A 12938-nucleotide genomic window follows, 5' to 3' on the forward strand; every position below is an offset into this window, starting at 1 on the left:
ATCAGCAAACCACACGAAGAAGCGACCCTTTTCCTTACTTTCAGATCTTACTTACGTTAGCGCGCAAATTTAGACTGACACCAAGGGTAATTACTTCAGGAAAAGTGGTTCAGGTACTGTGTAGTGCGCCAAAAAAAAAAAAATGTTCTAACGGACTGTAGATGAACATAGATGTTGAAGAAAAAAGGTAACCAAAACAAAACAAAAATCAAAACAAAAATGTGACGGGACGATCTATATAGAGTCAGCCCCTCTTTTTGTGTGCGTTTATTGTATGAGTTGATGCAGTTCTGTTGTTGTTGCTCATTCTGTATGATTACATTTAACGGAATAAGCCCTGCCTGTAAGGTCTTAAAAAGTTGCATTTGGTCTGGTAATTGTAATCTTAAGACACCTAATCGTACCATAACATGTTTTTTTTTTGATATTTTACTCGTAGGTTCATCCTTTAGTCCGTTGTGCAGTATAAGGTTCTATAGGTGTATCATTATTTTCCTTAATGAATGCGCCTAAAACTGATGAAGTCCATCATTCATAGTCTATTTGTACCTCGTCACTCAAAAGTAAGAGATATTTCATTTTCCTTTTTCTACTCTAAAAAACAACCAATCCAATCTTTTATTAATTGAAAAATACAATGACGTTGTAAGTTAGTGTTTTTCTCTAAAAGTACTCGCAAAATGAACGTTTTTGATTTTTTTTTTCCAAAAAAGTCCTTAAAGTGGGAGGGTCGAGCATCCCCCTCACACATCCTCTGGGATCCCCTCCCTCGATCGCTTTGCTACCCCTTTCCATTTAAATTCTTGGGTCCGCCACTTAAGGGAAGAAAACGAAGACGCTGAAGAAGAAAAAAAAAGAAGAAAAAGAAGAGTTGCTTATAGCGGGATCGCAACTTGCAGGCAGAGAAGAAAATTGGGAAAAGAAAGACAGGCAAAAGCGAGGATCAGAAAAAGTATTAGTCAAGGAAGAAGGAACAGAAGAATGAACAGAAGAACAGAAAGAAGAATAAAAAGATGAAGAAAGATTATGATGATGATATGATGATCGATGATGATGATGATGATGATGATGAAAAAGAGGAGGAGGAGGAGGAAGTAGAAAACGGAAGAAGAAGAGGAAGGATGGAAATAGAAGAGGAAGAGGAAGAGGACGAAAAGCCAATATTCATGGCAGATTAAATACTAAAAGTAGACCTAATGACGTTTCATTGAAACAGAAGCCGGTTCTCAGCTCATACATCCGCATGTTGCATCGATTCTTATTCCTTCAGACGTCTATTGACTGTCTGGTCTTACGTACGTCTGTACAGTGCAGTGTTTCACAGTTATGTGTGCGGTTTATGTGTAGTAACAAACCTGCCAGTGACTGGACTGGGAAGGGAACTTACTCGCTGTGTCTGCACGGGATTAAGACGCAGACGGAGAATATGGATTCTCTTTCATCCCTCTAATGTGAGAATTTGTATCAAAATCTTATGATTATTGCCATTTGTACGTATTTATCAGCATATTTTTAGTGTATATGGCTTGATTTTTATTTTCATCGATTGTTGGTTTATTGAGCCGGTCCCATATACTAGCATTGGTGTTAGTGTATCTTTTGGAATCAGTGAGTAGATATTCGATAGACCGGTCTACTATAAATAAACATGGCACTGTATGTGCTTGCATTATGATCCAATAAGAGAATACTTTGCTCTATAAATGACGTGTTTTTCCCTTAAGCTCACGTTTAAGCCTGAATTTCACAAGGTAATGGCGTCTGTTTCGCAGTGTTTGGTACTCTGTAGTGTACAGTGTAGGTTCTAGGATCTGTTCGACTGTCGAGCTGTCTAAATTAGATTTTAGATATTTAGAAGAGAGAAGTAAAAACTACCACAGTCACAGAAACAGTGCTTCACTTGTCTGTGAAAGAAGCAGCTGGATTGCAGTGTTTGTCATTTTGCCAATGACAGGCAGCTTTTCAAATAAAACAATTGTATTGTCCTCGTAAATAAGGAGTGTCTGAGTTTCAATGGTCACATAAAATTCAAGCCCTGGAAAATGCTGCATATATGCTCACAATTGGGAGAGCCCCCTTTCTCTCAGGTTCATAATTGTTGCATACACCACGCAAGACTTGCACTGCATGTTTACATTACAGTATCACCTGTAATCATGTTTGTAGGAAACTATGTTTTCAATTGCATTACAGCTGGGAGAGCTCGAGAGATTTAGATGTGAAAAATAAAGATAGATTATATTCTTAGAAACACATCCAGACAAAAACAATGAGGCTAACACAGCGATAGTCAAATTACTTTGATTAGAGACTCGTGTTTGTGTTCTCAGTAACTAGAAATTGTTCTGTTCAACTTTGTAACTTCATCATGTGTCTTGTATGTACTTGCATGCCACTTTAATAGAACCGCTACCTCGGGTGTACTTTAAAGGACAAGTTCACCTTCATAAACATAAGGATTGAGAGAATGTAGCAATATCAGTAGAACACATCATTGAAAGTTTTAGGAAAATCGGACAATCCGTTCAAAAGTTATGAATTTTTGAAGTTTTTGTGCAGTAACCGCTGGATGAGAAGACTACTGCAGTGTGTGAATAACTTATATGTCACATGCGTACAACAATATGAGGAAAATATAAAGAGAATTTCACAAAATTTCATCTTTTGAAAAAAGTACACATTCGTCCGACTTGTTACCGACAAATGTTATGGGTAATATTATTCCCCCTGCCTTTAGAAAGAGGCAAGTCAAGTGCTCTTTCATTATGCGAAAAAAGTGAAAATATGTTGAATTTTCTTTACATTTTCTTTAAATACTGTTGTACGCATATGACTCACAAGTTGTAGTAGTCTCCTCATCCAGCGGTTCCAACACAAAAATTTTAAAAATTCATAATTTTTGCATCGATTGTCCAATTTTCCTCAAACTTGCACTGATGTGTTCTACTAATATTGTTGCATTCTCTCAATCTTTATGTTTATGACGGTGAACTTGTCCTTTAATACATACAATGTACCAATACAACAGTTATTCAAAGAAGACCAGCAACGAGAGTCCTAACTGCGACCAGCAGCCCCATACGCATAGCGTAATGGGGCTGCGCACTGTAGCATTCAGGATCATGACAGGGCAGTATCGCGGATAAATATCAACTTAAAATCGAAAAATTTCTTCAATTTGAAGACTTACCAGTGAAGTTGAAGTATTGACGACAGGCTTCAGGCAACGTTTGGTTCTGCCAATAGTCCCTTTCTGTTTGAATTAATGACTTGATGTGACTCGGTCGAGAGGAACCTGGGAGAGCTACAATAAACTGAATTGATGGCCAACACATGCGTACACAGACATCTGATCCGGTCAATGGATTTGAAATTTTGAAATTTGTGTGCATGTGATGTGTGTGCATGCGCTGGCCGTCAATTCAGTGTAGCTCTCCCGGGTTCCTCTTGACCGAGTCACATTAAGTCATCAATTAAAGGGGCATTCCAGATGATTTTCATAATTTTACGTCATCTAGTATTATAGACAGCTCCATGTGATGACATAAATGGTACCCTGGGGTACCAAATAGAAATCATCCATTTTGTTGAATTATTATATTTTTTTTAAAGGTTGTAACCTGGGTTGCTAAAAAGTAGGAATTTATTCTGGTGTGACCATGAATGCATAGTATAACATGCAGTGGCATGGGAATGACTATGTACACGCACACACAGTGCATGCATTTCTCAGCGCCTGTCCTCGAGTGTATGTGAGGTGGCGCTACACAATGTGGTACCCTGGGGGAATGTGTGATGCATCGTGTATAGATTTGTAGAATTTATTGTGGTCCTTGAGCAGAAAAACTATACCGGTACTCTGAAAAATCTTAAACAAAGTACACCGAACAATGTGATGACATAGGAGCCTCACATATTTCAGAAATGTAGCAGTGTACAGAATTTAATGACAATACCACTTACACTGTACTTAACATGTTTACCTGTTTAGAATATATGCATGCCTTCTTCTTTTGCTCTGCTTTTGTGAGCCCCAACTCATGCATTCTTATGGTAAGGCTGCCATGTCATCAACCTTGTTCATTACAGTTTGAAAATATTCTTATTCCTCATCCTAATCACTATGAATTCTGAAACTGTGTACTCATAACTAATTTATAGTTGTTCAAATTTAAAAGTCTGAAAATCATCCGGAGGACTCCTTTAATTATCTAGTGAAAAGAAAGTTATGAAATCAGTGATATTCATTGTAAAATACAAGGGAGGATTTATCTTATTTGTGATGTCACAGTCACATTTATCAAGATGGCTATGCCAAAGAGATGTTAAATATTTCGGCAATTTATTACGTCATAAACTTTCTTGATACTTGTCTGATGATGTATAAATTGTAGTTTTGTCTATTGAGTATTCATAGTTTTCCTAGCTTTCTTTGAAATATCTTATCAAAATAGAGTTGGTTTTGATGAAATACAAATTGTACATAGGATGTCAAGTAACTGTTAACTAAAAATTCTTTGTGATGTCTGATAAATGTGATCAAATTTTATGAATGTTGTAGTTTCAATTGCTAGCCTCTTTCGAAGGCTCTTACACTGTTGGTAGCTCTGACAGTTGTGAGCAAGGTGCTGAAGAGTTGACTTTGAGCACATCAGCACAAGGGCCTTCTGAGATCTGTGATTATAATTATTATTATGACCAGGAGAGAGCCTTACTCTCACAAATCCCTCTATACTGAATAATTAATGCTGTCACTTTGACCATTCAAATTGATCGATTTGCCCAACAGCTGTCTGTGCAAACTGAGTACTGTGCATTTAGCTTCTTTGGACAGGACTCCGCTAGGTTGCAATTTTTGGTAGCAAGAGCTGGTGCTAAAATTAAGAAATTCAAAGATGTATTACTTGTTAAAACTTTCGACAGACTTGCAACAAACCTCTTTGCTGGGTCTCGACTTTCACTAGTAGCTTGACTAGTCTCACGTAATAAACCTCTGCTTGCTCCGCTTGTAGTTTCTATAGTTGCAAACAAGACTAAGCTGTTATGAGACTTTGTGAGAATTGATTTTCTGTGAATGTGTGATTTTGCTCTCTCTTTTCGAGCAGCAGTGATGACGAGGACCCATGGTATGGCCCAGCAATTCTATGATTAGTTCGTCTTGCTTGTGACTCGCACATCAGAGAAGCCCGCCTCAAATGCTGTATAATCCAATGGAGGCTTTGAAAGATGAGTCTCAATCAGGACTCCTCAACTGAGGGGTGGTTACCTAGGCATCGTTCAGCGAATACCCGTGCAATGGAACTCACACATTGAGGTTATACAAGGAATTGGTGGAAACGGAAGATAGAGAAGAAAAAGAGAAAGATCGATGGGATACTTTGTGCATTCCCTTTTATGATTTGTAAGAATCATAATGCGCAGCAATATCCGACTTATTCCGTGATAAAGAAGGGAACGACATTGTACGAAAGGGAGGACTCTTTTTTTTTTTTTACGTACGGCGTGGAGCTCAACCGGTCATCCTTTGAACTGGAGTGGTCAGCGGGAGTTGGTTTTGACCTCAACCCTGAATGGCCTGATGAGGAGATGGCCGCGCACAGTGCAGTGAACAGTGGCTCGGACTCTCCCGACGAGAACCGCATGGACATCAGTCGCCCAGCGACCCCCGGTCCCATCAGTACCCGCGAGGAGGGCACCTTGCGCCGGTCCAACAGCGCCCCCATGTTCAATGGCCCCAACATGACGTGAGTAACTTTTATAGTCTTCCCTGTGGCTTTTGATGGGATCACTATCAGAACAAATTTTGTCAATACAGACCTTTTTTGTGTGTGTATTTTCACAATGTGGTTGGAAGGTCATCTCTTGAAGTAGAATGATGCTGCATGAAGAAAGAATGCAGTTCTGTAATTCAGAAAGTCAGCTAAGAGTTGACATCACCACTGAGTCTTTTTTAAAAATTAATTATCATTTCTTGACAGAAAATTGTTTTATAAGAGAAATACTCCAAACGAACGCAGAATGACGCGACAAGTGGAAAACAAGATACTTTAACACTTGTCCTGCTGTGTTTGTCTACCAGCATCGTCTTTTGCCATTTTTGTTTTCTGCGGATCAGCACATTCTAATTCTATTTTTGATGCAAAATCATAAAATGCATTCTGATTTTATTTTTAAAGCAAAATCTTAAAAAGTGTTAAGCAATCCCATGGTAAACACATTACTCTCCTTAAAAATGTTTCTATACAGCGATGACTCCCCTGTGTTCCAGCCCATCAGAGAAAAGCCTCGTGTTCGGCGGATGAGTGCCCAAACCAGTGATGGGACCAAACCAGTAAGTTACCCCGTTTGTGCATTCATGACATACACTCTGATCATGCTTGTTTGCTCTTCCAATCAAATACAGCATGTCCCCCCCCCCAAAAAAAAAAAAAAAAAAAAAAAAGAAGAAGAAGAAAAAAAAAAGATTGCAATCAGATTTCCACATTGATAATGTTCAAAATGATTGAAAAATATGAATGCCATTTCAGGATATGAAACTATGACTTCTTACATCTTGCAGAAGACCCCATTCAATTGGTTACATGGTCACAGAGAAATGTGGATCAAATGTTGTAAAGCATGTCATGGGTCAGTTTTTCCAAGTTTAGCACTTGGATGCTCTTGGCATCCATATGAATGAAAATATTTTGCTTAAAACTGACAAACGACTAAAAAATGAATTCAAATATGTAAATATGTATACATTCGTTCATGATTATCTTCATGAAAAAGAGAAAAAAAAAAGAATTAAAAAAAAGAAAACAGGAGGGAAGGGATACCTGACATGCTCTGCAAAGATCACCATTTCTCTGTGACCACTGAAGCAAATCAGATGGGGTTTTCTGTACGATGACGGTAACAAGTTCTACTGTAGTTTCACACCTTGAAATTGCGTTCTGATTGATTCACGATTTTTAATGTTATTGTTGCAGAAAGTCCGATTGTAATTTTTGGGGGACATAGAGTAGAACTGGAATATCCAGATCCTATGTGATGCATTACATTTTGCAGTATATACTGTATTTGGTATGTTTAAAAGATATTGTACAATTTGATACAGTTTCAAGCAATTTACAAGCAATGATTTGGCAGTGTAAACTAAGTTTGACTGTAGAAGTTGTAGCCTTGGGTTCTTTGCTTTCGTGGCATTTTTCCAGAAGACAGCATTATTTTACTGTAAAACCTTACACCAAGGCATCGTCATGCTTTGCAAATTCTTTAAAAAAAAAGAAAAAAAGGATACATTGAATTTCTCATTTTTACAGTGATACATAATGATGCTGAGACTTGACTTGGCAAATGAGCTCTAGATGTGAGTTGCTGGCAATCTGCATTAAGGCCATATTTGTGTGACCATACCCGCATTAATGGTTTGTTTATGTTGGCTCTGTACATTAGAATCGTTAAAGTGATATAATCAAATACAAAATCAGAGACTCCAACTCTCCCGTTTTCGACGGGAGATCTCCCGCCGAAAACCCATTTTTGCAAAATCTCCCGTTCTCCCGTTTGAGATTTAATTTCTCCCGCCCTGGCTCAATGTCTCCAGTTGGAAAGGATTTCTTACTTATTGCTATCATATGTTGCAAAAATAAGCCTTAGATAGCACCAGAGAGCATCTATAACCCTAGGAACTTCACGCTTCGCACACATAAACTTGGGTCTCCCGTTTGTTGGGGGTTTCAGGCGGGAGAATCTCCAGATCAGAAGGTGCTTGGGGTTGGAGTCTCTGCAAAATGTTGTTTCCTATTCCGGGCTAATGACATACACAGTGGCATAGTGTGCCGCAAAGGATAAGAAAAGAGCTATGGACAGAATTTTTTAGGTACCTTAGTTGTGGTAGAGTGACAGTTGAATCCACTGTATAATGATGAGTGAGTCGTTTCGACCATGAGACCACTGTGATTGAAGTGGGGGCTTCTTGGTATTTCTGTCTCTCCAGGTTTCAATGCCGGTCAGAATCCCGTCCAGAGTGAGTCAGATCAAACAGGAAGAGACGCTCGACATCATGAGCAAAGAGGCAGAACATGAGAGGTGAGACAGACAGACAGACATACAGACAGATACAAGCATACATGTATACAATCATACAGACAGATACAGACATACGCACATGATTACAGTACATACACACATGATTACAGTACATACACACATGATGCATACAAACATATCATTGTACAGTGTGCTCCTGTAACAAACATGGTCATAACAAAAAATCTGGCTACACCAAAGTAGAAATTCGGGTCCCAAGATTATTATCGGTATATCTTTATGTACCTTATTGTTCGGCTATAACAAAATTTCAATATGAATTTCAATATATTATAAAACTACCAGTCCCCTGGACTTTGTTAACGGGAGTTGCCTGTAAAAGGTGTGCACATGCACACACGTACGTGATATACAAACATACATATAACATAACACATACCTTAAAAGTGGAAACTTGTGTGAATTATTGTTCTGGCAGAACCAATTTCAGTGACTTAAAATGCCTGTTTGTGTTTGTGCAAGTGAAAATATTAGTGAATATGCTTTGATACATGTACAGTATCTCCCATAAATATTAGTTTGTCATCATTTTCATGTTGGGTCAGTCGAGTTCAATATTTACAAAAATTTCAACTGTGCAAAGCATTTCACATGCATGTACAATGGTGTATGTATTTCACATTTTTATGCCTCCTCCACGAAGTGGTGGCGGAGGCATTATTCGGGTTGTCCGTCCGTCCGTAATGAATTTTGTGGACAGCGTAACTAAAAAACCTTTTGAGGTATCTTAATGAAACTTGCCATGTATGTGTATTAGGGGGTGAAGTTGTGCCTTTCAACTTTTGGGTGCACATGCTCAAGGTCAAAGGTCAAAAGGTCAAGGTCAAATCCTTAAAATTTCACTATTTCCCCCATAGATATGTATGCAATGCCTGAAGATATTTTCTTGAAACTTAGTGTATACATGTATTACCCAATTAAGATTCTCTGGTGAAAGTTCGGGGTCATGAGATCAAAGGTCAAAGGTCAAAAGGTCAAGTAAAAATGTTAAAATTTCACTTTTTTCTCCGCATCTTGGAATTTGTTCAAGGTATCTTCATGGAACATACAGTAGTATGTATGCATGTACTGACTGGCAGTGATTATATAGGGAATTTGGGGTTCATGGGGTCAAAGGTCAGGGGTCAAAGGTCAAGGGCAACACTTCAAAATGTTACTATTTCCCTCATATTTATGCACTGCCACCATTATTATTTTTTTTTTTGTTACTTGGTGTATGCATGTATAACCAAATAGAAATTATCTGGGAAGCTTTTTTTTTTTTTGCCAAAAAGGTCAAAGGTCAAAAGGTCAAAAACCAAGTGAAAGTGCTGAACTTACTTCTTCCCCCATATCTTGGAAGTGGTTCAAGTTATCTTGAAACTTAGTACATATTTATGCATATTCTGCCTGACAGTGCTTCTCTTATAAATGAATTTTAGGGTCAAAGGCCAGATGAATGGTAACAATTTACTATTCAATACAGAAATTGCACTTTTTCTCCATACCTTGAAAATTACTCAATGCATAAACTTATGAAAGGGTCAAAGTCAAGTTAAAGTCCTTAAATCCCCAAATACATGCTCTCCTATTCATCCAATTAAACCTAGGTCAAGGAAGGTGAACATTCAACACATTTGTGACAAACATGTCATTTCAGTATTTTGCCAGTTTTGTGAAAATGTAATCACACATTGTCCACATGTACTATAGACCTATTAGGAGAATTATATATATGGCGGAGGCATACCAGTTGCCATAGCGACATTTCTAGTCAGTGCATGTTTTCTTCTTTTTAACAAATATTTTAATTCTGCAAAGCATTTTGCATTTACAGTGCAAGTCCTCTTTGCAAGCAATATTAAGACAGGTGTGGCAAATTAACCTGTTGAAGACGAGTTCCGAGTATACTCGAGCAGGTGTCCATGGGAAATGCGTGTTGTAGCAAAATCAGCTTGTCCTCAATGGGTTAATATTTCAAGAAGGATATTGTAAGGCCTAAATTTCACCTAATATCATATTAGGCCTATGATACAACTTCATTGACTCTATTTGAACAAGGCAAACAAGATTGCTTATGGATAGTGTGGGGGGGGGGGATGACTTCGACTGCTATTAATTGGTTGATATCTTGCTGTCCTCGTGTTTGTTCAGAGATTTAATGGCCTTACCATGCTTTTGGACGTTCTTTCTTATGAAATTGATCGCTTGTTTACAAATGTTCCCGATTTAGTGTGCCCCAAAGAGAGAGTCACTCTCCCTGAAATCAGTTAAACAAAAACAACAGCTCAACCATACCTTATCTGCAAAAGGCAAGAATTGAAAATATTTTGACCATTAGAATGTCAGCAGATCAGATACCATGATGTTGACTACTCAGCCCAGAGTAGCTGCCATGATTAAAGACAGGCTTACAGTTTAAATCCCCATTCATCATTTAAACGCAGACACACACATACACAGAAAATGTCTCTAATTTCACTTCTTTGTATTTAAAGATGGATATTTCTGCCATGACTCGCTGCTTGACACATCAAGGACATTTTGTTTTTCAAAAAAAAAAAAAAAAAAAAAAAAATTCCAAGATCAGAGGAAGCGGATGCCATCACAAATAGCTTGAAATTTTATTATTTGTCTGATTTTGCTTTCATACTGGTTTGCTGCTTTTCATTTCATTGTAGGCATTTTTTTTTCTTTTGGGTATGTTTCCTTCCATTATATTTTGTGAACAAGCTGTGTCCTTGAGTCATTTACCGAAAGCAATCTTATAACATGAAAGAAGAATCAATGATTATTATTGATTATATCTTTTGAACTTGCTCTGCCTGTGAATCTTCTGCCAAGAACAATTTAAAGCATTTCAGAAGAATATGATTATGATTATATTTTGCTTACAATACTACAAATCAATAGCAGAGTTTGCGGTGATGGCAGCATTGCTTCTAGAAATGTGCATGAGTGGTTGTGTCCAATATCACTGATTAGTAAAAAAAAACCAAAGAAACAAACATGTGAAAATGAATGATTCAGTGGCTTTCTTAATTTATGTATGTCTTATATTGATCAAACTTCTAAGATTTTGTCATGTAATTTACTATACATTTTTAAAGTTACAAACTGTACCTTGAACATTTTGTGCTTGTACATTTATCTTGGAGATGGGGGAGGGGACTCTATTTCCCCCATTTTCAAGTTTCTTATTCCTCTAATTTCAATTTTGTCACGGTCTTTCGTGCTATTTTGCAGCAACATTTACATGTAATCAAATGTTAAACTTTCTAGTCCACGTGACTCAGATAAGGAAGTGTAAAATGAATGCACATGTGTCTGTATAAATGATAAAAGAGATTGAAAGCAACAACAACAGAAATCTGGGTCAAGGGTCATGCTGATCTTTTCAGTCTTCTTTTTTTCATGCTTTCACACCGAACTGAGGCGTTTATTCTTAAATACTCAAACCCTGCATGGACAGGTATGGAAAAGTTTATCCGTTTCCAACATCTGAAGGCATAGAATTCAAAGTGCAAATGTGCACTGCCCCACTATATTTAGAAAAAAAAAGGGGAAAAAAAGAATGAGATTTGTTAAAGTTCTATCGAGATTTGATTTTGAATAGAAATACCGGTAGACATGAAATTCTGTAGTTTAAATGTGTTGTATGATTTCATGAATTTATGATATTGGTGGTAACCATAAAAATGAAATGTAGAAAAATTACGGAATTCTAAAGTTTCATGTGTTGTATTTCCTGCATTGTGATAATAGAGGTAACCAAATATCAAATTATGTAAATGAGTTGGTGATGTCATGCCTTTACACATTTCCAGTTGACTTGACCACAAATGTTCACTTACTGTAATTCAACATGAGGAAGAAGAAATGAGGAAGAATGCATATTTGCAGTATGTTATAAAGTCCTTTGCGGAATGAGTTTTCAAGAAGGAACGGACACCAGATTTTGAAATATTGATAAAACTAATAAGTGAAGAAAAAATGTTCAGCTTGCAAAAACGTCTGACCAGGGCAGTGAATATTCTTCTGAAAAGGTTGGGTATTCTATAGAATGAGACCATTTTTTTTTTCCACCATAAAGAAATGTGTTGACTTCAATGTGTGAGACATTGATAAAGGCACTAATTTGAATTGATCGATACGTAGCCATGATGAGACTAATAATCTAAAGTGTCTGATAGTGTTGACGCCAGAAAATGGCAATGCATCAGGGCTGCTAGATCTCATTTTCTTCAGCTATGACAGATTTTATGGCATTTTTCTTCAACGCCTGAAAATTTTCGATGTTCATCGCTTACTGTAAGCTCCAACTGTGTACTTTCCACATATGAATGAGAAGTGACAGACTAGTATAGCTACCTCAACCTGTCGCACAAAACTGTTTTTGTATTCAAAGCAGATATGAAGCTACAGTCAAACTGTAGCGGTCACCTGTCTATAGCGACCACTTGTCTATAGCGGCCACTGAAAAATACCCCCGAGAGAAAAGCCCTGTTAAAGACCCTGTGTATAGCGGTCACCTGTCTAACGCGGCCAGCGGCCACAAATTTTGTTTCCCGCGGTAGATTTTAACCTGTCTATAGCAGTCAAAAACCCAGTGGAGCCATAGCCGAGCCGATAATTCAGCGTGTTTTTCTGCTTTGTAGCCGTGCAGGCAACGTTCAGTAATCGCCACCGCTGCATTCATCCCTCATTCAGTCATGATAATGCACTAGTGGCTTTCTTCACGACAATACACATACTGCTGTGCAACAATTTCATATACACCGCCATATTAATGCATAAAACACACGGTGTGTGCATACGTACACACATACATGTACATACAACAATGATACATGTTCATGTAAGCA

General features: G+C 37.7%; 1 protein-coding gene across 1 annotated transcript in view; it reads left to right on the plus strand.

The window, feature by feature from the left end:
* Positions 1-1348: 1348 nt before the first annotated feature.
* Positions 1349-12938, plus strand: part of LOC139744681 (PPP2R1A-PPP2R2A-interacting phosphatase regulator 1-like) — a 22320-nt gene continuing 10730 nt past the window's right edge. The window contains exons 1-4 of the mRNA XM_071655105.1: positions 1349-1451; positions 5106-5744; positions 6247-6331; positions 7982-8073. Of these exons, the coding sequence (XP_071511206.1) occupies positions 5395-5744; positions 6247-6331; positions 7982-8073 (527 nt within the window). The 5' untranslated portion in view covers positions 1349-1451; positions 5106-5394. The remainder of the gene's footprint in view (positions 1452-5105; positions 5745-6246; positions 6332-7981; positions 8074-12938) is intronic.

Source organism: Diadema antillarum, unplaced genomic scaffold (genome assembly GCF_040938485.1).
Source record: "Diadema antillarum isolate AM-2024a unplaced genomic scaffold, OU_Dant_1.0 seq00001203_RagTag, whole genome shotgun sequence".
NCBI classification, from domain to species: Eukaryota; Metazoa; Echinodermata; class Echinoidea; order Diadematoida; family Diadematidae; genus Diadema; species Diadema antillarum.